Genomic DNA, 26,929 nt, shown 5'->3' on the forward strand with positions numbered 1-26,929 from the left:
CCCACCTTGGGGGGTTCTGCTTTCTGAGAATCTCTACCCCTCCCCCCTCCCACTTACTCATCATTCTACTTGCCCAAGCTAGCTCAGTCTGTAATTAAAATCAGCCCCGGGGTAAGTGGGGGAGAGACGTGGTACACACACTAGTTGAGGTATGGAAAATCTCTGCTTCCTAAAATTAGCTGTTCTCTTTTTATTTCTTAAGGCAGAATCACCTACAAGTTAAGATTGTGGGCTTTACAAGTAGGTCTGGTTCAGATCCTACCTCTGTAAGCTTCAGGGATAGCTCCTTGCATGGTTGTCAAGAATAGAAATAGGGTATGTAAAGCACTTGGCACGCAAGAGGGGAGTAAAAAATGTGGTTTACAGACGGATCACAAGATCAGTGAGTAAGATTGCTGAGACTGAAACCCCCAAGTTTGCTGGTGAAGAGTCAGAGCCTTTCTACTTGCCAGGTGGTCAGGAGGTCCTTTTGCCTTGGGTAAGTGATGCACACCTTAGGCTTGAGATTCCCTGCAAACCTTTATAGGTTCATTCAACAGTCTCTTATTACCCTGGGTCCAAGACTGCTCTGGCTGAATCTGGGAGGAATGGCTAAGAGGCCAGTGTGGTTCCCAGGCCGGCAGCATCCGCATCACCTGAAACCTGTCAGATATTCACATTCTCAGCACTTCCCCGCCCCCAGTCTGCCTCCCAGATGGCTGGAGCACTGAGGGTCACAAGTCCTCCTGACTTCCTATCAGCTGCAGCAACAAGGATGGGGCAGTTGGAGAGGGTGGCTGTCAGGCTTTGTCTAAAACTCACCCGGCTGGAAGACAGAGATGACTGTTTTATTTTCTGTGTTAGAGATGAAAATCTATCTCCTGCTCTGGGCTGTTCTATATGTTCATGCATATATACTCCGTTATGGGGAGCCCCAGGAGTGGCCAGACACCACATCTCTTATACTGGTGCCTTGGTACCTAACATACTATTCAGGAATCATTCACTCCTTTGGGCAAAGCTTCTCATCCTTGGTCTTCTCTTAAAACATATAACAACTCACCGGTACTTTATCGTGAATTAACTTAGCATTTTTTTCCTTTACCCTTGGGGTCCAGGGCTGCAGGAAAGAGCTGCGACCTGGGTCAGACCTGGATGGGCCCATGAATCCAGCCCGGCACTCTGGATCAGGAGTGAGGAGAGCCTGGGACTGCAGCTCTTTGGATGGAGTGAGGGTGGAGGAAGCAGAGAGTTTGTAGGGAGAAGAGGGTTAAGGAGAGAGTGGTTAGGGACTCTGGCTGCTGCGGGGCTCTGCGGGTGGGTTGGGGGAACCTGCCAGAGGGAAGTAGTGGGACCTGGTAGGGGCAGGAAATACAAGAGACCCATTGTGCTGGGGTTGCTCAGCAGGGGCCCGAGACAGGCTGGAGTCAGCAAAAGGGTGTGTGTGTGGCACTGGACAGGAGACCCCCACTGTGGGTAGCGAGGGTTCAGACAGCAGCTGGCAGGCTGACTCGGCCCCACCCACCTCGGGCCTGTGGGTTCAGGCCTCCCTGTCTGGAGGGAAGTGCCTGGCTGGAGAAGGAGGGTAACCTTTGCCCTCAGTAGCCTCCAGGCACCTGCAGCTGTGGGGCGCAGTGGGCAGTATCAGCAAGGGGAAGGGGCTCTAGCACTGGTGCCGTGTAGGGAAGTTTCAGCTGTGTTGCTTCACAGCCCAGGGGTAGACAAGGTAGGAGTATCTCGCTGATTTTGCAGATGAGGAAACGGAGTCCCAGAGGTTTGGTGACTGGTAGTAGGTCGAGCAGGATTGAATAGGGAGGGACTACAAGCCTGAAAATTTGGGGGGGTGGAGTCTCTGAGTGCCATCCTTGGGCAGACCGCTGTGGGTGAAGGCTGTACCTCGGTTCCCAGCTGGAAGCTATCTTGCCCTAACCTAGGGTTCCACTCTCCCACACTCCCTCACGGCCAGTCTTAGAAGTCTAGCTGGAGGCCCAGCTGGCCTGAGCACCAGCTCTCTCTCTATAGTCCTAGGCCAGAACTGAACTGAGGTGGGGAAGCTGGGGGCATGGCTTCACAGAACATGTGTTCTTCAGGTTCCTGCGTATTCTGATCATGTCATCTATAGATGAGGAAATAGAAAATCCTGCCCCACACCCCAGCCCTGGCCAACTGCTGTCTTCCTGTCCCTCGGTGTCCTAATGGACCGGCAGTAATGGCCCCCTCTGCCTTGGCACCTCCCAAGTTGCTGTCAGGCTTGGAGGGGGAGATGTATTGTTTTTGGCAACTGAAAAGGTAAAAGTCAAAGGGTGTTGCTAGATGCCGGCTCTATGTCACAGGGGCCCCTAGAGAGAGGTTTGCAGGATGTAGAAGCTCCCCCAGTGAAGGCCTTGGCCTGTTCTAAAAGGAACCTGTTCTAGAGCCAGACCTGAGCCCTTCAGCCTGGCTCCATGCCCTGAGAAAAGGGCATGCCACTGGGAAGCATGAACAAGAAGGCCTTCCCTACAAATTTATTTTAGGAGTCTTTATACCTACAGACTCTTAAAGAACTCTTTCCGTCTTTATACCCACAGACTCTTTTCAGAACACTGTTCACAATGTTAACGCTAACCCTGCTCCTCGTCCCACATTAGCTAGACACAACCGTATCCAGAACCAACAGGAGAGCCCGGAGTGTGGACTAGACTCAGGTCACAACTCTAAACTTGTTGCGTGTGCAGGCCCAGTGCTCACACTCTGAGCTACAGTTGCCAGTTCTATAAGCTTCCAGCATCTACTCGAAACAGTTTATAATATGCTGGGTTAAGCTCTGTGGGAGGTAAAAAGGTACATCAGACTCAGCTCCTGCTTTAAGGAAGGTTATAATTTAGAAGCTAAATGCAATAAAGATGGGAGCCAGTAAATTCTTTAAGAGCAAGATGGGGTCTCTGAGGAGTGGGAACATGAAGCTGAGATGGGGGCTCTGAAACCTGGCAGAATTCAAGAGAATGAGAAGGGGTGGGTGTTGTTGCAAAGGGTCCTTCACACTTTCTGTGCTCTTCCCATATAGCATGTTTGCCCCTCCAACTCCCCCCCCCCCCCCCCCCCCCCCCGCCTCACCTGCCAATACTCCCACATACCTCCAAGCCTTTGCAAATGCTGTTCACCTGCCTTGGCTGTCTGACCTCTCTGAACATTTGGCTCTGGCATCACCTGCAGCCAGCCTGCCCGTGTCTGGACTCTCACATCGCCTTATACACCTTTCCCTGAACTCTTGCCTTGCTATGTGTATGTGCCCATTTGGCACCAGGAGAACTGAGCCCTCGGTAAGCCTAGGGACTGCTTAGAAGGATGAAGTAGTTAGGGGCCCAGGACTGTACCAGTGGTGGGGGGGACCTCAGATAGGAGACAGAGGAGGAAGTTGGGGCCGGTCAGGGAGTGAGCAGATAGGAACTGGGCAGGGCCAGCCAGGGAGCTGAAGTAGCTGGTTCCAGGTCCTCAACAGCAATATTAAAAAAAAAAAAAAAAAATTACACTCTATGCCTAACATGGGACTCAAACCCACGACCCTGAGATCAAGAGTTGCATGTTCCACTGACTGAGCCAGCCAGGTGCCCCAAATATTTAAAAATTTTAAAAAAATGTTTTTTAATGTTTATTTTTGAGAGAGAGAGAGTCAGAGAGAGGGAGATACAGAATCCAAAGCAGGCTCCAGGCTCTGAGCTGTCAGCACAGAGCTCGACGCGGGGCTCAAACTCACAAACTGTGAGATCATGACCTGGGCAGAAGTTGGCCACTTAACTGACTGAGTCACCCAGGTGCCCCCCACTCCCCAATATTTTAAAAAAATTTGATGGACCCACAGTAAAAAGCACTTAACATCTCAACCCAATACATATTTCACAGAACAGAATTTAGCTCAACATGCAATATACTCTGATATTTACTGTTTTCTTTTTTTTAAACGTTGGTTACCACCTGCTGGGGCCCCGACAGGTCCACTTACTGCTGTGTCACTCGGGACTCTGGAAGGTCTGGCTAGCCTCTCAGAGCTGGGGTGGGATGGTGGGCCAGCTGGATGCAGCCGCCTGGCTCCTGTTCTCGTCAGGGGCTCTATTCCAGCAAGGGTCTAGGATGGGTCAGGGGAGGTTCTGTGTCTGCAAAACCACCTCCTGCATGTTTTGCCTCCAGGCCAGAATCCGCAAGAGTCCCAGGAGGCTGTTGGCTAAGACTGGGCCCAGCCTTGCTTCGGAAGGTCAAGTGCTGAGACTAGAGTAAACCTCCTGCCTGTCCTCCCTGAGTTGGGCAGAGGGAGGCAAGGACCAGGGAACCGCGTCAGATGACCTCCTGAAGAGGCAGGTGCAGAAGCAGCCAGCCTAGCCAGTGCTGTGGACCAGGGTGGGCCTCGACTCCTGCCTCAGCCCTACCCTCGGTGCAAGGACAGGCTCAGAGGAGCTGCAGCTCCAGGTTGGGAGAGGCCCCTGAGAGCAGACAGGATGATGTGGCATTTTTCTTCCCCTAAGCCCTGGTACCAGCTGGGTAGGGCCGTAGAGGGTTCTGGAAACTACATCCCATCCAACTGCAGCTGGTTCTTCAGCTCAGTTCTGCCATCCCCACTTTGGCACCTCAGGCCAAGCTCTGCTCCTCTCTGAACCCCCACTGGCCAGCTTGCTCCTGACCTGCTAAAGCCTTCCAAATAGAGACAGGAGCCAGTGAGGATCCTGGAGACGATGGATTTGTGGCCTCTGCTGCAACCTGCGACCTGGGCTCTGCTTGGCCCACCTGCTCTGAACTTAACTCCAAGGCCCTGACGACTTCTGAAGGCCTGTCATGGGGATTCGTTCAACTGGGGGTCCACATCTCCTGGGGAGGGAGTCTGCATGGCTTGCCTCCTTGGAGGGGTTGTGAAGTGATCATCTCCTACCCCTAGGGTTTGGATCCCTTTAAAGGAACCATCTTCTAATATAGGCCTTGGGCTGAAAGCCAATGGATACAAACTCAGCAGCCCTCCAGGGAGTAGGGGTGGCGGGGCGGTGGGGGGGGGGGGGTTGTTCTCCAACAGAAGGTAAAGTGGGCAGAGTTTTTCTCAGGTCGTATCTGTGGTCATTATAGGGTAGACTAGTCAAGAGAGAGTGGTAAGATTCCTCAGTAATGTTGCTATGGGAGAAATACTTCCTTTAGGTTAACTGTCCCAAGGTCGTACAACCTAGAAGAGGGGGAGCCAAACTTTGAAACTTGGGTCTGTCTGAATCCCAGTCTGCCGCCTTTCTTCCCTTTATAGCCCAGTCCCTTCTGAGATCCTCAGTGCTGCGGACGAGGGGGTAGTAGCCGCATGGACTCAAAGGGTGGTTTGTCTGAGTGGAGACCCAGGAGTTTGAGTTGTAGGAAGAGTGGGGAGAGGAGAGAGAGGGTAGGAATGGCATAAGCCAGCCCCTTGCTTGGCCAGACTTCTCCCCTGGCTTGGAAAGGTCCAGGGTGAAGAAAATCATGGCTGCCCCTTTGGGTTCACACCCTCTTCTCCAGGTAAGGACCGACTGCATCTTTCTTTACATCCTCCTGCTGGGGGTGTCCAGAGGTCTGCATCCGCCGGGCACCCTCTGGCTGGAGAGGCTGCTGAGCTCCAGAACCAGGGAAGAGGAGACTAATGCGAGAGGAGCCTGAAGCACAGTGAGTAATGATGCCAAGAAGTGCACATCCAAGGGCTCCAAGGCTCAGAAGGGAAGTGACTTTGCTCAGGGAAACGTGGTGAGAACTGACAGCTGGCATTCCAATTCAGCGGTAGCCCCCAGGCCTGGACTCATCCCATTGCTCCGTGCTTGGTAATTTATGGGTGTGCATTCATTAGCCAGCCGTGGTGGGCATTGACCACAGTTACACTCCAGAACACCAGTTTTGTATACAATTTAATATGAGATGTTCAGACAGGGAGGGGAGGTTGTATTCTCTCAGCCAAAGGAAAGCCCCCAGTGTTGCAATCCTGATAAAACTGCCCTGTGCAGCTCTCATGGACAGTGGGGTTGATGGGTGGCTGGAGAGGCAGTCAGGGTGAGGGATAAGGAGTAAGGAGACACCCTGATGTTTAAATGGCAAAGGTGGGAAGCAGGGAGGGGACGAACATTCCCTGAACATCTTTATCCGGGGCTGTGCCATCCCTTTATACGTCACGTTTAATTGTCAGAACAAGGTAAGAATTGTTGCCTCATTTATAATAGGAATCATGAACTCAGAGCTTCAGTAACACTGAATGCCGCAAGGCTGGTAAGGGAGAGAGTCAGAATTCGAACTGGGGTCTTTCCGACTCCAGAGTCTGCTCTTTGTACTCACTGAACTGGTTTTGCTGAAATCCACAAACCCACAGAGCCTACTGCTGGCTGTGTCTGAAGGAGAGCCATTTCTCAGTATCGATGGCACCATAGTAGATATCATCCCGGTAGAACTCTCCTAGACCAGGTCACAGACCTCACTAAAGTCCCAGCACCTAGCCTCATGCCTGACACATAGTAATAAATGGCTGTTCAGCTGAGCTTTAACAGGAATGGTGAGGAGGCTGTAGGCACAGAGGACACTGGCCCTTCTTTGGAAGTAGAGGAGGGCCTGGGTGCTAGTAAAGGGTCCCATTGAAAGCCTTAGCCCTCTCAGGACACCCACCACTCCTGCAGACCGTGACCATGTTCTGTTATCAACTGATGGTGTGCAGGATCTTGAAGCAGTGGGGGGCCAGCCGGATTTTCCAAAGAGAACTGCCCAGACATGGCCCAGCTCTCTGCCCTCCGAGTTCAAGATCTAAGACAGATGGTGGCCGCAGATGTGGGCCCAGACAGTCAGCAGAATACAGCATGTAACCCTGACACACTGGAGCAGGAAGTCTCACGCTCGGCAGAGACTAGAATAGGGCTTCAGAGACTTGGCCAGACATCTGTCCCCGCGAGCGCAATGCACTTGTGCTCCTCAGCCCCCGAGCTGCCTGCCGTCTTCTCTGCCTGGAGGATGGCAAAAATTGGGTCTATTTTCCCCACTAAACAAAACTCTTCTAGGGCTACGACCGTTGGCTGATCTTTGTTCCCCCAGCAGCTAGCACAGGGCTAGCAATCAGTGGTCATGAAGTGGGTGAATGAAGAAATGAGAGAGCATCTCCTGTGTGCTGGGGACTCTGTGTCCTGTGCAGGCAAGTAGTGGGCCTTTTGGACCCACGTGATTGACTGGTGAGGTCAGGTAGTTGGCTTCTGTCCTGCTGGTGGCAGGAATGGTGGGGAATGTCGAACCGGCCCTATTCCAGAACCTGGAGGGCTCCTCGGGTACCCTGCCTGAGTTCCCCTTCAGAAGAAAGGGGACCCCTCGGTAAGGACTGCGGACAGCACATCCAAAGATAAGTCAGCAGCCTGTAAGATGACTTCGAGAAAAAGCATCCTGTGATCTGGCCTCTCAAGACAGAAAAAGAGCAGCTTAGTTAAAGCTGGCCAGTCGTCAACCCCTTGTAGATAACAGGACTGTGAACAGGGGAGGCCAAGAGGATGATCTTTGAGGCAGCCCCAGCATGGCCAGTCACCTGCAGAGCACTGGGGTCCTGGGACATGCCACATCACGAAGATGTGTCCCAGAAGGCACTTGGTTCTGTCAGACTTCCCCAAGCCAGCTGTGCAGTGCCAGGGGCTCCCCTGGCCTGGTGGCTAACCATTTTTTTAGGGCCAAAGTATGGATAGTGGGAATCTTTTCCAGGGGACTGTAGGCGATTTCACACAGGTGCTCACTTTGGGGCCCTGCAGCCTCTGGACTGACATTTGCCAAGAATCTCAGCCCAGCAGAGACAGAGTTAAATGAGCATCTCTGGCCCCGTATTCTTACTGCAGAGATGGGGAGGGGAAGATTTACTGAAGGTAGTTAAAAAAAAAAAAAAAAAAAAGCTGAGTTCCCTATTTCCAAAAATAGCACCGAGGTGGACAGCCCAGGAAACAATAAAATTTATATTACAGTTTCCTAGTGTTTTTATTGGATTACTCGTGGTGGGAGAACGTGAATCTCCTTTGCATTTAGGGTCTCTGAATGCCTCAGTCCTCCTTTGAGCCCAGAGATCCCAAACGACTTTTCAGAGTTGCTCAGGGAATCAGAGGTAGAGCTGGGGCTAGACTCCAACATCCTGACTCCCAATCCAGTGCTCTGCACTGCGGTGACCTGTTGCATAATACGGAATAACTGTGGATTGTCTTTCCTTTTATGAAATTTCCATTCGGCCCTCTGCGACCGGCCAGCAGTATGGTTGCTGGTAAGAGTGAGGACGTCTGTCTTCAGTGGACAGATTTTTCTCTGGGTTTCTGGATGCAACCCCAACTAGCAAAAGCACTGCACCCCTTTGCGCCAAGGACGCTGACCCAGGGGTCGCGCAAATGCTAAAACGACGTGCAAGTGTTCGCGCTCCGCACACGGCCGGGGGCCCTGCCTCCCCCTCCCCCAATCTTCGCCCTGGTGGCCGAGCTCTGGGCTCCGCCCCTTTCCCCCCAGACCCGACCAGGGGTTCTCCTAGGCGTGGAGGTAGCGGATGCTCGCCAGAGCAGACGTCCGCAAAAAGGCGGGATAGAGGGGGCGCCCGCGGCCGGGCTCTGGCCGCCTGGGTCGGCCGCGCGCCCCCGCCCCACCGAGCCTCGCAGCCCAGGTCCCGCCACGCCGTGAAGTTTGCGGAAACTTTTGCAGTCGCTTCCCCGCCCGCGCCAGCCGGGGAGCTGTGACGCAGCGTCTGGGGCTCCAAGCCCGGACTGAGAAGAGAGGGAAGGCGAGGCGGGGAGAGGGAGGGCGACGGAGAGCGAGAGAAAGAGCGCACGCCGGGGTCCTCCTCGACCCCGCGGATCCTCCTCTCCGCTTCCCCTTTCTTTCCCCCTTGGCGCTCTCTCTGCGGCCCGGGCCCCGGCCCCACGCCCGCCGGTGCCTCCTCCCCTTCCCATCCCACGCTGCCCGCTTCCCTTCCCCTCTGCCCCTCAAACCCTCCTCCGGGTTCTGCGCTCCTCCCTCCGCCCTCCCTCCCCGCCCCCCCCCCCCCTGCTCCGGGCCAGCCTCCTTCCCTCCTCCTCCCCTCTTCTCCCCGAGAGGCATCACTTCGTCCCGACCCGAGGAAGACGCGAGCCCCTCGCGGGCGGTCGTCACAGCCCAGCGCCCGCGCTGCCACCGCGCGCCGCGCCCGTGCGCCCTCGGTCCCCGCGTCCCCCAGCGCCGCGGGCATGGGGCCCCGCCGGCCGGGCCCCGCGCCCTGGTCTCGTCACCTGCTGCGCTGCGTCCTGCTCTTCGGGGGTCTGCACCTCGGCCACCCCGGCGCCCCCGGGGACGCCGCCGCCGCCGCCCTCCCGGGTAAGGCGCTGCCAACTTGGCCAACTTTGGGGGCCGGGCCGGGGGAGGGGGGGGCGCCGGGGAGCGGGCCGCTCTCGACTTTTCCCTCCTTTTTTTTTTTTTCCTCCCAGAAGCGCGTGTGCGTGTTCGTGTGTGCGTGTGCGTGCGTGCGTGTGTGTGTGCGTGTGTGTGTGTGTGTGTGTGTGTGTGACTGGGTTTTTAAAAATCGTCTCCGCTTTTCTGAAAGCGGGGTGGGGAGGAGAGGGGAGGAGGAGCACGCCGGGAGGTGGGGGAGGACCTGAGTGGAACCAGATGTGGCAGGCGGCGGGGGAGGGGAGCTCGGGGGTCTCGAGCTGCCTCGGAGGAAGAGGGCGGGCTCCGGGAGGACCCCCGCGCCCGCCCTCCCGGACCACCCGGCGCCGGCCCTGCCCTGGGCCCGGAGACCTGCAGGGCGCGTCCGGGGAAACCAGAGGCTCCCTCCAGGCCAGTCTCCTTGCTTTGCCCCAGGACCCATACGTTATTATTGTTTTCGAAGTATTCGTAAGGGCTCCTTTGCCCTTCCTGGCATCTCGGGGGCGTTTATATTTTCTTTTCCACACTTGTTTTTCAAGGACAGCTTGTGGCATGTGGCAACCTCACTGTTTGAAGGAAACACTGTGGGGCACTTTTGTGCCCCCAGGATGCAGCGACAAGCTGGGCACTGTGTGTGTGTGTATGTGTGTGTGGTGGTGTGTGGGTGGCTCTGACCAAACTGGCACCCCTCCAGAGTAGACAGACCTTGGGCCCCAAAAAAGCTGCTAAAGATGCAAAAAATCCAACCAACCAACAAAACAAAAAACCAAACTTGTGCCTTTTCTTTCTGCTGCTCTTTCAAAGGGTGACAGTGACGTGTGGGGACAGACAGACCCCTCACCAAGAATCTGAGAACTAAAGGGAAAGCTCTACTTCCGGAGGTGGGGGGGGGGGCGGTGCAGGAGTCAAAGCTGGAACCTCCCGGGAGGGCAGTTACTACAGCCCCAGTGCTGGGCCCAGCTTCATCTTGCTTTATGTTTAATTTGCGGATGGGGGTCAGTGGAAGGGGACAGTAGTGCAGTGTCTGCAGTTTTGCGCAAAACCCAAACAGCCCCCCGGAGGGTCTGGGTTCTCTAGCTATGGCCGATGCTTGCTTGCTTGCTTGGCCGGGCAGTGTGACGTAGAGGACCAAGACCCGTATTTGCCCGATTGTGCTGTCCGGATTGTGTGGATGGGAGCGATGGGGTTTGGAGTGACCCACATTCACGCCATGTAGACACCCCACCCCCCACCACTGAACTCCACACCCACCTGGAATTGAAAGTTAGACGCAAACCAGCCAGCATCTCCCTACCCCCCACTGTTCCCTGCCTCCTTGCCCTCCTGCCTGTGTCTTGCTCCTCTGTGAAGGATCCCCGAAGAGGCAGGGTGGGAAGGGTGGAGGAGGATGGCCCTTCTAACAGCCCAAGAGCACATTTGAAAGTCAGGCCCTGGGAGAGTGGTGGCCTAGATGCTGACTCGGCCTTTTCCCTCATGGAGCTTTTGACAGAGGGAGCTGGAAATGCCTGGGGAGAGGCCCCCTCTGCCTTGCCGTCCCCTCTCTTCTTGCCCTCCCTCGGGCTGCGTCTCAGGACGTGCAGCCCCCACAGCCTCAGAGGGGCCCCTTCCCAGTGGCATCGCATTGAACACCCCCGCACGAAGCTTAGGTGGGGCAGGGAGGTGGCGGTGGGGGGACGGGTCCCCACAGCGGCAGTGGAGTGACGGGAAGGAGAAGTTGTTACCAGTGCTATCCCTGCACATCATTGTTCCCTCGGCCGGAATGCCGCTCCTCTAGGCCGCAGTCCTTCCTCATGCCCCTGTACCTGATGAATTTGGTAGTCACGGGTGGGAACAGTTTACCGCCATCAGGATCCTAATGGTCCAGGAAATGCTTGGGGGGGATGGATTGGGCTTGGCAGGCCAGTGTGCTGGGGCGGAACTTAACCCTGGGGGGTGGGGGTTGTCTGCGAGTGGCTGTCTGACCACCAGCAGGGGAGCCCTGTGGGGTGAGAGTATGGGGCACCACAGCACCCCTTGGGGGCAGCGAGGCAGCAGTTTGGCAGTGCCTTTGTGGGTATGTGATGGCAGAACCCGTCTCTTCTCCAGCTCTGTGGAGTGCCCCACACAGTGTGGCTGGAAGACCTCTTTGTTAATTGCAGGGTTGGTGCGGGTTTTTTTTTTTTTGGTAGCATTCACTGCTCAAGGCTGAACCAGATACTTGGGGGGGGGGTGGGGGTGGAAGGTACAGAAGAGTGTAAGACGCATCCTCAGAGCAAGTTTTGTTGGAGGCGGGAGAAACTGAGTGGGGCAAAGGGTCCCCAGGGCTCTCTGTGGGACCAGGCTTTGCAGCGGCAGGGAGGGGAGCCGAGAGGGAGACCCAGAAGGTGGGCTAGCTGTCTGGGAATGATGTGGAAGCTTGCTAGGCTGGGGTGTAGAGTTGGTGAGTTGGGTGGAGGAGAGGCTTGAAAGGGGAAGCGGGCCAGGTGGCTGGGAGGCTAAAATGGGGGAACCACTTGCTGGTGGGGGTGGGGAACCCCAGGGACCCCCTGGGGTTTCTGAACAGAGGAGGAACGGGATGTGGATTGGAAAGAGGGTTGCTGGGGTCCCGGGGATCAGGTACCCAGGTTGAAGGGTGAAGAGACCTTGGGAGGTCTTCCTGTGGGGACAGACCACTGTCTAGAGAACAGGGAGGGAGACGTTCCTTCTGAGAGGCAGGCAGGTATCCCTGCTGCTGCCAGTCAGCCAGACAAATAGCCTGCACTTCCGGCCCCGCTCCTGGTGAGTCACGGAGTTCAGAGCCTCCTTATTACCCGCCAGCCCCCCAAAACCCAATCTTCCCCGCTCCACCCCGCTTGCCTTCTGTGGGCTGCCAGGGCCGGGGTGGCGCCTGGCTTGAGCCGCAGTTGATGCTGGGGAGCTGGCGCTCCGCCTCAGGCTCACCTGGACAAGGCGAGGGCGCAGGCAGGGGAGGAGGAAGCCCAGGTCTTTGTCCCCGTCAGTGCACATTAGAGAAATCTTCCCTTTCTGATGCTTTGGGCCGATGAGATGATTTCAGAAGTGCCATGAAATTCTCAGAAGAGTATTCGTTTGGATTCACCGCTAATTTAAGCCCTGTTGCACCCTGCGGAGGGATGAGGTGATAACAGCGATGGCTACCATTATTCATGGGCCGGGCGCCCAGGGCTTTATAGGCAACAGCTCTTAGTATCTCACAACCCTGGGAGGGCGTCACCACCACCGGCAGTCAGCAGATGCGAGATGTTAAGTCATGTGCTCGAGAGCACACCGCCACAGCCTAGAAGGTGGTGAAAGCAAGATGCGAACTCAGGTGTGGCTGCTGAGGCCGAACACTTCAGTACCAGAACATGCTGCGTCTCCGAATTACGTGGTATGTGTTAGGAAAGGCTGGAAAATTCTGCTGGGTGGGTTTTTCCCCACTAGCTCTAAGCCCTCTAGAACATCCTCTCGATGAGTCTGTCCTGAGAGGAACCCTAGGAAGACGGTAGAGAGGGCAACCCTGTGTTTATTTATACCTTGGCTGTGTCAGGGGGCTTGTGTCTCCCCCAGTCCCACTGGGCCCAAGACACAGGGACTGAGACCTGCTCAGCGTCCTCAGGATATCTGAGATGCCCCCTCTGAGGAGGCCTCCATAAGCGAGTGACGGAAGGGGTCTGATGGAGGAGGAGCCAGCCCTCCTCCCCCCCCCCCCGCCCTGCACCGCAGCTTCCCAAAGGTTAGGGATTCATAGGCTCATTCATTTGGTCCGAGGATCGTGGGGCTGCGCTGAGAGCAGGGATGGCTGTGGCCTGTTCTTTTGAGCCCACCTCCGCCTACCCCTCTGGTGGGGGTCCCTGGACTTGGAGGGCCTGGGCACTGCTGACAGGAAGAGTCCCTTCCTGTTTGCTCCTTCATGAGATGGGAGGGGCTGCTTCCCATGACTGGATCCTATAAATCTGGGTGGGGTGGGCCATGGCAGTGGTGATGCAGCTCTTGGATCTCACCCTGGGCACTGCAGATCCCCATTACTCCTCACTCCTCAGTGGTGTCAGTAAACAGGCAGGCTGGGTGAAGGCCACACACTGGCATCTGTGACCCTGGGGACCTGCCGGCATCAGCCAGCTCCAGCCACTTAGGGGACAGATTGAGTCCGCTCCCAAGCTTCACACGTGGCTTGATGGGCAACGCCAGGGGGGTTCCTGCCCTTCCCCCTCCTCTCCCCTTGACTGTGCAGACCCCTCCCATCCTGCTTGGCCGCAGGGTGGGGGGATGGGGGGGTTGCTTCTCTGCTTCACCTCAGCCCTGCCCTTCCCCACTTCGGTTCCTCTGACTGTGCATTCTGCCCCCACAACTCTGGTTGTGTTGCTAGATGATGGCTAGGAGACCATAGCCTCTTCCCAGGTCCCCCGGCCCCCACACCTTCCCCCTGTCCTTAGCACGGTCTGCTCCATCTCCCCTGAACCTTCCTCTGCCCCAGGATGCCCTTCCCTTCTTCCTCCCTGGCTCCTGCCACTCTGCCTTTCGAGACTCGGGAACCTAGGGGCGCCTGGGTGGCTTAGTCGGTTGAGCATGCGACTTCAGCTCAGGTGTTGGTCTCATAGTTCGTGAGTTCAAGCCCCACGTCAGGGTCTGTGCTGACAGCTCAGAGCCTGGAGCCTGCTTCAGATTCTGTGTCTCCCTCTCTCTGCTCCTCGCCGCCTCCCCCCCCCCCCCCCCCATGCTCTGCGTCTCAAAAATAAACAAAAAAAAAAAGGACTCAGGATGCTGGGAAAGACACAAAGGAGTCTTGGTCACTGCCTCGGGCTCACCTGGGCTAAGGGGAGACCAGCATCCAGACACTGCACGTCGGGCTAAGCCCCAGCATGGGGTGGGGGGCCCTCTCTGTATCTTTTTCTCTGGGTCACCTCTGGGATGACACAGTGACACACTTTTGTCCTGAGCTTCCTACAGGTAAAAACAGGAAGCCAGATTCCCATCTGTTCCTGGCACCCTCCCGAGAGTGTCTGGAAGGGGAAGTTGATGTGGTCCCCCTACCCGGCCCAAGTGTAGACTGAGGCAGAAACAAGTTGTGGCCAGGAATGTCCCACCTCCCCTCAGTCCTCCAGAAATGTAAATCAGGACTGAGGTAAGGCCACTCACCAGCTGTGTGAGTTGCTTCATTTGTAAAAGGGGAAAAATAAAACAAAACCCCCTCCTTAGGGGTATCATATTACACAGAGATGAGATAATATGTGTATGAGATGCATGCCTGGTACGGAGTTAATTTCCTAGCAAACCGTATTAAATTATTGCTATTTTCATTACTATTAGGAAGGGAGAACACGAATACCAAGGGACTTAAATGTGAAAAAACACAGTCCTCAACAGATGAGATCCTAACTATAGCACTTTTGTTTTGAGATCAAAGCCGGTCTAAACCCGTTACATCTCAGTGACACTTCGCCGGATACTCTGAGTGCCTGAAAGTAACCATATTTTTTCTGAACCTCAATTTAAATCCGAAAGGAAAAAAAAAAATCCTATCCTCAGTTGTTCTTGCTCCTAAAACCCTTCAATCCCCCACCTTCCCTCTTCACTTCCCTTCTTCATGAAGCTTCTCCAGCTGACCTTCACGTAGGAACTGAGGAGTTTCCTAGACTGGACTTTCAGTGTGAAAACCCAGACAGTCCCCGGCAAATGGAGCTGCTTCCTGACCCCCGGCCACTGTAGCGTGCTGCATCTCGATGGTCATGGTCACTAGGCTTCCGGATTATTAATTTCAGTGACCCTCCTCAGGCCTCACCTTGCAGCATGGGGGTGCTGTCGATACCCTCGGTTTAGAGAATGCATGCTCGGTGGAAAACAGACCATACGGAAGTGAAACATAAACAGTTTGGGGTCGTCCCTCCCCTCAGCCCACAGCTTACAGTAACCCCTGTCATGGGGTCATCTTCCGGTTTTTATTCATATGCACACACACACATAAATACTCCTTTTAGACAGTTGGGGCCTCATTTTATACTCTATGGTGTGACAAAGTAATTTTTATTTTCTAATATTCTTGTGGGTCTTTCCATGACAGGCTAGAGAGCTGCCGCATCCTTTTTTTTTTTTTTTTTTTTTTTTTTAATGTTTATTTTTGAGAGAGACAGAACGCGAGTGGGGGAGAGGCAGAGGGAGAGAGAGATGGAGACCCAGAATCCGAAGCAGGCTCCAGGCTCTGAGCTGTCAGCACAGAGCCCAATGCGGGGCTCAAACCCACAAACCACGAGATCATGACCTGAGCCAGAGTTGGATGCCCCACCGACTGACCCCCACCCCTGGCCCCGGGCGCCCCACTGCCACATCCTTAATAGTGCCCAGGATTCTGGTGAAGGGGTGTACAAAGAAACTCCTTTCCTACGGATGGACACTTTTTGAAAATTCTCTCCTCCTCTGGCCTTTGTCACTCAGTTTGCATCCGTGGTCTCTGCCTCCTGTCTTCCCCTCCATCCTCAGGGCAGAGCCCAGCATTGCTGCCACATTTGTTCCTAAAAGGCAGATTTAATCCTCAACAGAACAAGGTCTGAACTTTCAGAATTGGGAATTTGAGGGCCTGCTGAGTTCAGGTTCTACCCTTTCTCTTCAACCCCTGGCACAAATCAAACCGACCTACTTGCTGTCGCGCACAGATGGCCCTGGTTCTGCCCAGCGCGGCCTCTGCTCGGGCTTTTCTCCCAGCCTGGAGTGCCTGCTTCCACAGGTCCGAGTCCCGGCTCATACCTGAGGCCTCAAGTTGCCCTCAGCTGGAAGAAGCCTTTCTTTCTAGAACTCCTCTCATGTTTCATCACTGCCACCTGCCTGGTGGAGCCACTCCTTCCCTTCCTGGACTCCGGGACAGGCATTTATGGCCCCACACTGGCCCCGCACAGTGCCTTGGACCCAGTGGCATTTAGTAAGTAGTTACTGAAACAAAAAAAGGAAAGAAAGAAAAGAGCAGACCAGTGTTCCAAAGAACCTCCCGTCACCGGTTTTACTGAGGTATAATTGACCTGTAACATTGTATTAGTTTAAGGTGTGCAGCATAATGATTTGACACACATATATGTTGTGAAATGATTGCCCCATCCATTGCCTCACATGGCTACAAAATTTTTTTTCTTATGATGAGAATTTTTTTGTGTGATAGAAAGGCAATAAGGAGAGCTATCCTTCCAGAGTTTTAGATGACGTCACAGTCATGAAAAACATATGGCATGGAATTAAACAGAAAAGAATCCAATGGACTGGAATAAATTCCAGAAGTAGACTTAAACTTGTTATAAGAACTTAATGGGAGAAACACCAGAAACAACACATTAGTGGGGGAAAGAATCTTTACTTTTAAATATTATTGGACAAGTAGATTATAATTATTACAGTCTTAATTTCAATCTATAGCTGATCACACTTAAGGGAATTTATAGGGCCTGTTGTCACATGGAAAGTGAAAAGATCGCTAGCAATTAAAGAAATTAACTTTCTTTAACTATGTAAGTAAACTAGCAAAAACAGAACACCTAATCTTGACAGCTATGAAGACGCCAACCTATATGACTAGGGCACTATAAATTGGTTCGGTTTTTCAGGATTCAGTCTTTCAGACAATATGTAAGAAACTAGTTATGTAAGACTCCATATCCTTTGACCTCATTATTCCACTTTGGGGAATTTATAAGGCATTAATCCCAAAGAAAAAAAAATGCTCATAGTAGTGCTATTTATAGTAGCAAAACAAACTGGAAACCATTTAAATGCCAGATGGTAAGATAATGGATAAGCACCTAAGATGTCTTAACACAATGGACAATTTATGTAGCTCTAAATGGCAAATACACAACTAATGTCAGTGCATGCAGATGTGTCTAAGAAGGCAAGTTCTCATGACCACAAGGCAATCTTACAAAATACTATGCACATGCTAGTAACAAGTGGGGATGCATGCCTTATCATGGACCTTCATTTTTCGTTTATTCACTTAACTGTTTTGATTTTGTTTTCCTGAGTGCCGACAATGTGTCAGGAGGACCCCCAGGGGTGGCTCAATTAGTTAAGCCTCTGACTCTTGATTTTGGCTCAGGCCATGGTCTTGCAGTTTGTGAGTTTGAGCCCCACCTCAGGCTCTGCACGGACAGCTCTGAGCCTGCTGGGGATTCTCTCTCTTTCCCTCTCTCTCTGCCCCTCCCCCATGTGCGCTCTCTCGCTCTCGCTCTCGCTCTCTCTCTCAAAATAAATAAATAAACTTTAAAAAAAGAAGAAAGATGGGAGCCATAGACATCTCTGCAATCTCAGACATGGGGTTGGGAACCTGTCTGAGAGGAGAGAAGCCCTGAGTGAGTCCAGCCTGGGCAAGTAGGAATTCAACTGGAAACAGCCTTGCAGTCAATCATGGCCCCCAAGAAAGGATTTTCTGGTATAACCCCAAAGATGCTTAACCTCATTTCTGAAGGATCTGAGGCTAGAAGAGCAATGCTGGTTTAGAAGAGCCTGGAAGCACTCTTTATAATAGCCAAACAAACAAATGTACATTGAAAGAAATGTGGATAAATTACAGAGTATAGACACACAATGAAATATAATGCAGCAGTGAAAGTAGTGAACCTCAGCGACATGCATCATCATGGGTGAATCTTGGAGACAGAATGTCGAGTGGGGTAAAAAATCCCAGAGTACTACTTTGATATTATACTTCCTCAAGCCATTGGAAAAGCTGAGAAAATAGTGAACACCCATATACTCTTTACCTAGAAGCACCAACTGTTAACGTTTAGTCACATTTGCTTTAGCTCACTGTGTGTGTGTGTGTGTGTGTGTGTGTGTCTGGTGAAGCTTTGAGACAGTTGTAGGCATGACATTTCACACCTAAATACTTCACCATCAACTCAAAACATAGACGTTATCCTTTATAATACCATAATCACATTCAAGAAATATACAACCTTTTTTTTTTTTCTTACATGCAGTCCTTGTTTGGATTTCTCTAGTTGTCCCAAGAATACCCTTTACAGCTGTTTTTTTTAAAGTCCAGGATCCAATTTGTTGTCACGTCTCCTCAATCTCTTTTATTCTAGAATAGTTGCTTGGTCTTTTTGTCTTATAAGCATTGCATTTTTTTAATGACTTCAGGCCAGTTGTTTTGTAGAATGTCCACAGTCTATATTTGTCTGATGTTCACTCATTACATTCATGTTAAACATTTTTGGAAAGAAAAGTACATGGGAGATGTTGTGTCCTTTCCATTGTGTCACATTAAGTATGTTTGTTCCTCTGCTGGTAATGCTAACTTTGGTCGCTTGGTTCATGTTGTTTACCAGATTTCTCCACAAAAAAGTTACCTTTTCCCCTTTGTGTTTAGTAGATAATCCAAGGAGCTTCAACTAAAACAAGGAAAGGAACAGCTAAAAAAGCAAAGTTATTAATAGCAGCACTATTCATAATAGCCTCAAACTGAAATCCAGCCCCAACTAAAAACTACCCAAATGCCCATCAACAGTAGAAGGGATACATTATAGTAGCCCCACACAAGGGCATAGTATAGAGCAATGAGAAGGAACAATCTGCAACTCCGTGCAACAGTGTGGATGAAGTTCACAAACACTGAGCAAGACGCAAGGGAGCTCATGATCCCGCTAATATAAAATACAAGAGGCAAAATTAATCTATGCTGTTTGAAATCAGGAGAGTGGTTACCATTAGTGAAAGCAGTTGTGACCAGAAAGAGTCATAAAGAAAATTTAAAAAGAACAACACACAGGGAAGAGAGATCAATTATGTCTTTCGCAAGAAGCTCATAGAGGCCAATAGGGAAAAACACAGGAATCTCCAGTAGGTTTTTTGTTTTTTGTTTTTTTTTTTAAGTTTATTTATTTCAGGAGAGAGAGAGTGAGAGGGGAAGAGAGGCAGAGGGAGAGAGAATGCCAGCTGGCTTCACGCTCTGTGAAGAGCCCAGCGCAGGGCTCGATCTCACAAATGGTGAGATCATGACCTGAGCAGAAATCAAGAGTTTGGCGATTAACCGACTGAGCCATCTAGGTGCCCCTCCCCGGTAGTTCTAAGGCATCTAAAATCAGAATAGGTAAGACAGCAAAGGCTGTGAACAGAGTTTTGCAAAGAAGACGAGTAGCAGTATCTAATAAGCCTATGGAAAATGTTTAAAATTACTAGCAAACAAGGTACCATTTTCACCCCTGATGATAGTGCCAACAAAGATTGATGTAACAATATGTTCAACATAACATTTATAATTATGAAAATCTATAAATTGAAGACTATTAATAGTGAATAAATGAAAGGTAGTATACAGCGCCTCATGGAATAGCATAGCCATGAAAATGGTTTTTACAAAAGTTTTTAGAGACAGAAAAATCCTTTTGCTGAGATGTTAAGGACAAAAACAAGATTCAAAAACGTCTGTGTAGGTGTGTGATGTATTTGCATATATAATGTATATATATATATATATATATATATATATATATACACACACTGTACACATATATGCATATTATGTGCATACACATGAGTATATAGTGTATTTTGAGTCTATAGATAAAATTGGTAGAAAAGTCATAGCAAAATTTAGCAGAGGTTATAGGTCACATTCTACTGTTCTATACCATATTGTGTTATGTATTATCCAACAAGGGTGATTATAGATAAGGCCTTTTTTTTGTTTGAACACGTCTGCGTGTTTGGCAATTGGGAGGCAGGGGGCAACTTTCTCCTCGTCCAACCACGTGACGCCAGCAGCACTCCCCTGACTCCCACCGCGTAACTGGTCCGAGCCCGAAGCACGTGACTCGGCAGAGCCAATCAGGGGCGCGCTGGAAGGGCGGGCCTTTCTTGGGCGGCCTGGACGCCAAGGTATCTGTCTTGGGCTGCGGCTCGGCCAGGCGACAGCGGCCTGGCCCCGGGAGGCGGGAGGGATGCTAGGGAGCGGGGTTGGCGGCCCTGGGGTCTGAGACGCTGACCTGCCGAGACCTTGGCTGCGGTTTTCCCCCCGCTGTTACCCACCCTCCTCTCCCGTCGTTTTTTTAAGTGCCGAATAGGAGTAGGGCCTCTCCACCCGGGCTCAGCCTTCGGGCGGGTTTTCCAAAAACGCAGGCAGGTTCCCGGGGCGAGCGCAGGGTCGCGGAGCGGCTGTGGGGACCCACCTCCACGCTCTTCCCCTTAACAGGAAGAGCCTGTTTGGAAAGCCCCTCCAAACGCGAGGCTGCCCGTCTCTACCTTGTACTTAGCCGTCGAGTGTGTACAGAAGGGGGCTAGGGGAGAGGACCCACGACGCTGAAGTGCAAGTTTGCACTTAGACAACAGCAGGACACAGCACTCTAGAAGCACTCAGTAGCACTACGTACGTCCCATACTGGAGAGCACATCAGAAGGGCGCCAGTTATGGGGACAGGCTTTTGGAAGGCTTTGTGCTTTTTAAAATTGTATACGTTTCTGTATAACACTGTTTGTGCAACAAATGGGAAATGGAGACTACACGAATATTTACTGAGTGCATCAAGTCGGCCAGAGTCAGTGTTAAGCAATTCCACGTATACAATATGTTAAGCCTCCTATTCCTCCCTTTCACAGATGAGGAGATTGAGCCAGAAACACTCAGAGCCAGGATTACATAGCTGGTGAGTGGCAGAGCCAGGGATGTATGGCCTGTTTGGTTCCTTCCATAATCTTCTTTTATTTTACAAATAAGTATTGATTAATATATAATGAACATTTGGGAACCCACCGCCTAATCCAAGACAGAGGACATTCCAATACTTCTGTCTAGCTATGTGCTTCTCATCTGTCTTCTTCTTCATTCCCCCCAACCCAACTCTGCCCTGAACTTTGTGTTTATCAATCCCTTGGTTTTAAAAGTTTTAATTCTTGAAGTATAATATAAATATAGGAAAGTGAACATACAAATGTTCAGTTCAATGAGTTTTCACAAACAGCACACCCATGAAGCCAGTGCTCAGATCCAGCAAATAAGAGCATTACTAGTATTACTAGTATTCCAAGTGCTTGTAAAGATGTTCCGTGGCCTAATTAGACATTATAATTTTTTCTTTGTGAACTGTGTTCCTATCCTCGATCATCTTCTCTCTTCAGATCGAAGTGGCTTAAAATTATGCAGGTGTCTGTGTTTTTCTCATTGACTTACATAAGCTTCTTGCTGCATTTGTTACAAGTATTTTCCAGTTTGTTCTTAAGTTAAATTTTGTATTTGGGTGGCACCTGGCTGGCTCAGTCACACAGCATGTGACTCTTGATCTGGGGTCATGAGTTTGAGCCCATTTTGGGTGTAGAGATTACTTCAAAAAATACATCGTAGGGACATCTGGGTGGCTCAGTCGGTTAAGCGGTTAAGCATCTGACTTCAGCTCAGGTCATGATCTTGCGGTCTGTGAGTTCGAGCCCCACGTCGGGCTCTGTGCTGACAGCTCAGAGCCTGGAGCCTGTTCCAGATTCTGTGGCTCCCTCTCTCTCTGCTCCTCCCCCACTCATGCTGTGTCTTTCTCTCTCAAAAATAAATAAACACTAAAAAAATACATTTTGGGGTGTCTGGGTGGTTTAGTCAGTTGAGCGTCTGACTCAGTTTTGAGTCATGTCATGATCCTGGGGTAGAGGGATCGAGCCCTGCATGGGGCTCTGTGCTGAGTGTGAAGTCTGCTTAGGATTCTCTCTCTCTCTCTCTCTCTCTCTCTCTCTCTCTCTGTCTCTCTCTCTGACTCCTCCCCCACTCGTGCTTTCTCTGTCTTTCTAATAAAAAAAGAATACATTTCCGCGATTGTAAAAAATTGCACTTACTTAAAGCATTAAAAAAATCAAATAGGAACAAGTTACCAAAAAAGAAAATTTACCTGAAATCTCATCACTAAGAAACAACCACTGTTAACATTTTGGAGAATATCCTTCCAAATTGCCTCCTTTCTCTCTCCCCCTTCTTTTACGAAACTTGACATAAACGTTTTCATGTTGTTTTGTAACATTCTTTTGTATGCCAATACGTTATTGATGTATTTCTACCCAATGCTTCTGTTGGTTGGGTAGGATTCCATTGTATGGTTGTACCATAACTTATCCCTTGTTGGACATTTGGGTCATTTCTCATCTCGCTGTTGTGGATAACTCTGTATGCATCCTAGCACATTGGATCTACAAAATAATGGGTATCCTGGCTCAGGCTGGGGAGGTGGCTTGACTGGCATCAGTTTAATGCATCCGGACTCACCCAGCTTCTTTGTTGTTACGAGTCTCTGCTCCTTGGCACAAGGACTAGGTGTTTTGTCTCCCCCATCTGTAGACTTTCCCGGGGAGCATCTCTTCTGGTTTATTTCTGTAATCTCCCTTTCCAGATGGGCTGAGTTTAGTGTAGAACTCTGCACATATAGGTTGAGGTCACTTAGGGTTACATTTGAAACAAAGGACAGACAGACAGACACACACACACACACACACACACACATTCTCTATCTTTTTAAAATTAGCAAATATGTTCATTGTAGAAAATGCAAGGAAGAGAAAAAAACCCATCAGCTATCTCTTAAGTCAGTGATAACCACTGTTGACACTTAGGTGTATACAGTGGTTCCAAAACTCTGGGGTGCCTGGGAATCTTGTTTACAATCCAGATATTCCTTTACTCTGCGGTTCCAATTCAGTAGGTCTGTTGCCAGGCCTGGGCACCTACCTTGCTCCCCAGGCAATTTAGACACTCAAGTTTAAGAACAAGAAAGTACCAATGTTTTTCCAGACATTACTTGATTTAAAAGAAAATAGAGGGGTGCCTGGGTGGCTCAGTTGGGCAACCAACTTTAGCTCAGGTCATGATCTCGCAGTTTGTGGGTTGAGCCCCGCATCAGGCTCTATGCTGACAGGTCAGAGCCTGGAGCTTGCTTCGGATTCTGTGTCTCCCTCTCTCTGCTCCTCCCCCACCTGTGCTCTGTCCCTCTCTCTCAAAAATAATAAGTAAGCATAGACATTTTTAAGGAAAATAGAAGTGAGATTGTTTTATTTTAATATTTTATTTTAGTTTAGTTTTTAAAAATATTTATTTATTTAAGTAGTGTCTACAACCAACATGGGACTTGAACTCATGACCCTGAGATCAGGAGCCGCGTGCCCCACTGACTGAGCCAGCCAGGTGCCCTGCATTTGTGCTTTTGAAGGCTTTGATATATGTTGTCAAATTCTCCTCCAAGAAAGTCACCCTCCTACTACCATGGAGGTTACTGCTACTTCCATAAGCTCACTTTTTGCCAGGCAGGTTGGTGAGGCCTTTCTGTCCGTGGGCTCAACCAGTACTGCCAACTACCTGGTGGGTAGTACCCAGCACGGCTCCTGGCACAGGCTGACCCTTTTCTCCACTGAACAGATGACAATACTGAGGGATGAAGAGGTCAAATAACCAGTTTGAGAGCAGGGATTCAAACCCAGCCTTGTATCTGGAGCCTGAGAGCTCTTAACCACACCATGGTTTTGTTTATTTTTTATTTATTTTTAAATACATCTTGTTTTCTTTTTCTTTTTTAATTTTTATTTTAGAGAAAGCACACGTGAGCAGGGAAGGTAGCAGAGGGAGAGAGAAAGAGACAGAGAGAGAGAGAGAGAGAGAGAGAGAGAGAGGGAGAATCTCAAGCAGGTGCCACACTCCTGGAGGAGCTGGACTCAGGGCTCGATCCCATGACCCTGGGATCACGTCCTGAGCCGAAATCAAGAAGTGGCCATTCAGCCAACTGAGCCACCCAGGAGCCCCACCACACCATGATTTTAAATTGATATCAGAGAGTGATGGTTGTGGGAGCAGTACTTTTTTTTTTATATGGTTCTAAAAAATGTACGAAAGAAATCAGGAAAAGGCATCGGAGGCTGGGGAAAGAGAAGTAATATGAGGGGACCGGCACAGATGTTCCTTTGTAGGTCAGGTCTAGTGTGTTACTGTGGGTCTGGGTGATGTCACAATGGTGGTGGCCGTAGTGTGGTGTTGTGTATGAGACCCTTTGTTTCCATCCAGGGCAAAGCAAGTTACATTCACAAACATTGGACACTGAGGCAGGTTCTGTGGGATATACAGAAATATTTGGTTTCTTCAAAGGTGTTAAGATCCCCTGTGTCTTCCTTCCCTCAGTTTTATTTGCTCTAGAAACATTGTAACAATATAATCGAAAGTTATGTGTAATCCCAACCTCCTGGCACAACAAATAATTTTGTGTTTTCACTTTATTCCCTTCTGTTCATTGTCCATATGGAGATCTGTTTTTAAGAGGGTATAATTTAGAGGATGTTAAACCCTTACCCATAGGACACAGCTTGCCTTCTCCCTCCCCTGGTCCTGTTCAATTCAGCACACACGTAGGGAACACCTGCTGTATGCCGTGCACTCGGGAGGCGCGTGGATGAGACACAGCTCTTGTCCTCCAGGAACTGGTCACTGAGGGAGACACACCCTAAAAGGATCGTGTCAGTATTCCATAGACTTCTCTCCCTGTAGATCTCCCCAGGAGGAGTCTGTGAAGAGTCAGGGAGAATATTTTGTAATTCAGTTTACGGGTAAGAAGACAGAGTCCCCTAACGTCATTGAGATTGTAATGGCAGGATCAGAACCTGAACTCCTGAGCCAGATCTGAGATTTCCTTTCCAGCCTCCTTCTTGTAGGTAACGGGGCCCCGCAGCCGCATGACTGCTTGAGCCCCAGAGAAGGTCCCTTGCAGACTCTGTCCACCCGCTGTCCCAGCATCTGCCAGGCTGAGGGGTGTGGGCGCTACCCCACTCCCTTCCACACTCTCCCTTCCAGCTGCATATTTTGTGACCTCATTTTCCCTTTACAACGGCCCTTGGAGTTTATTTCTGCAGAACCGGAATGTGGTAGGGACCAGGGTACACCCCAGGCCGCCCTAAATCTCCCAGAGACCCCCTCGCTTTGCCCTGACACACTTTGCGGCCTCTTCCGCCTGTATCTCCCTTCCAGGCACACCTGGGGAGGGGCCGAAAGTTGAGAGGCCAGAAACAAATGGTGGTTGCCAAGGCACCCACGGGAATTGGGGGGAGGATCCTGCGTCTGGACTGTGAATTTATTTTTCTTTTAATTCTGTGGAAGACCAGTTTAAACACTTTCGTCCTTGGCCTTATTTCCTCTTATCATTTCCTCTCATCCAGATAGCAGCATCTGCTAAGCCTGGTTCCCAGGCTCTCTGCTGCAAAACACAGATTCTTGAGCTCACAGCCGCAGTCAAGGCAGAGGCTCTTGCTTAAATATCAAAAAATAGTTATGGCCCTTCCACTTACCGAGGACTTATCAGGTACAGAGCATCTTCAAGCATTTTCTTGCATAATCCTCCCAGAAACCCAGGAGACGGGCCTTATTAATGTCCTTCCAAAAGCAAGGCTTGCAGAAGTGAGGCAGCCAGCCCCAGGGCCCACACAGGGATTTGACCCTGGGTGGGTACAGATTGCAGAGCTCATCTCCTAACTGCTCCACCGCTGTGCTTCCCGGAGAAGGTGTGGGCAAGGTGCTCTCGGCCTGTCATTCCAGAAGCCGGCAAACATTTGATCTTCGGCATATCGTGTTAGGGAGATCCTGAAGAGTGCCACACTTTGCTTCTAGAACCAAACAAGTCATCTTTGGCTGCTGCCACGTCAGAAGGTCAGGAAATTGCCAGAGAGCAGAGGAAAAGGGTCATTATGAAATGTGTCATGATTTCTCAAAGTCTTGTGCTGCAATTCAGAAATGTGTTACGAAAGGGATACGACATGTCACAGGGACATTGTGCTTGCAATAGAGCCTCACTTAGAGGACCCTCCCCCCCCTTTTTATTTTTGGTTTTGAAATAGGCATAGCTGTCTGGTCATTTTTTTTTTTAAGTTTATTTATTTTGAGAGATAGAGAAAGTGCAAGTTGGGGAGGGGCAGAGAGAGAGGGATAGAGAGAGTATCCCAAGGAGGTTCCACACTGTCAGTGCAGAGCCCCAGCCCAACCCGGGGCTCAAACCCAGGAACGGCCAGATCATGACCCTAGCCAAAGTTGAAGCTTAACTGACCAGGCCACCCAGGCGCCCCCTCTGGTCACTCTTAATAGAGACCAGGATACTGAAGAACATTTCTCCTCTCTGATAAAAACAGTCGTGCAAGCATGATAATATGTGGCTGCTTTCATTCTACCTCAGTGTTGGGTTGGGGGCTGGGGGGTTTGCAAAAGGGGTGGGTGGGGACTGTGGCAAGCTAGTGAGCGCCCTCCCAGGTGGGCAGCTCCACCCATGAACCGGGACTGGCTGCCTGTGGACACACTGGAAACTGGAAATCCGGATTATTATGTAAAATCTGTCTCTCTCTCTCTCTCTCTCTAAGTAGCTCCATGCCCAATATGGTGCTTGAACTCACAACCCTTAGATCAAGAATTGCATGCCCTACTGAGCCAGCCAGGGGACCCTCTGAAATCTCTTCAGTTTTAAATGTTGCCTCACTTTTCTTTCACACACTGTGATGACCAAATATAACCCACCTGTAGGTCATCAATTTAAAGCACCTGGAATAAGTTGTTCAGTACTCAGCTCTGCACCGGTCCTCTTGGACTCCGCTCTGAGCTCTGCCCCTTATCAAGCTGTTATCAAACTGTCTTAATCTCTCATTTAAT

General features: G+C 50.8%; 1 protein-coding gene and 1 long non-coding RNA gene across 3 annotated transcripts in view; one reads left to right on the forward strand and one right to left on the reverse strand.

Annotated features, from left to right (window-relative positions):
• The first annotated feature begins 8,461 nt into the window (after positions 1 to 8,461).
• The window catches only part of MRC2 (mannose receptor C type 2), a 52,247-nt gene continuing 33,779 nt past the window's right edge, over positions 8,462 to 26,929 (forward strand). Inside the window, exon 1 of one of the 2 annotated variants that reach the window (XM_045489369.1) lies at positions 8,462 to 9,285. In XM_045489369.1, coding sequence (XP_045345325.1) covers positions 9,159 to 9,285 — 127 coding nt within the window. In that variant the 5' untranslated portion in view covers positions 8,462 to 9,158. The remainder of the gene's footprint in view (positions 9,286 to 26,929) is intronic. The other variant, XM_045489370.1, reaches the window with a different exon arrangement.
• Positions 16,633 to 25,926, reverse strand: LOC123603903. Its single transcript, XR_006715102.1, has 2 exons — positions 25,585 to 25,926; positions 16,633 to 24,807 (listed from the first exon to the last, which is right to left on the reverse strand). It is a non-coding gene; the product is annotated as an uncharacterized LOC123603903 (long non-coding RNA).

Source organism: Leopardus geoffroyi, chromosome E1 (assembly GCF_018350155.1).
Source record: "Leopardus geoffroyi isolate Oge1 chromosome E1, O.geoffroyi_Oge1_pat1.0, whole genome shotgun sequence".
Lineage (NCBI taxonomy): Eukaryota > Metazoa > Chordata > Mammalia > Carnivora > Felidae > Leopardus > Leopardus geoffroyi.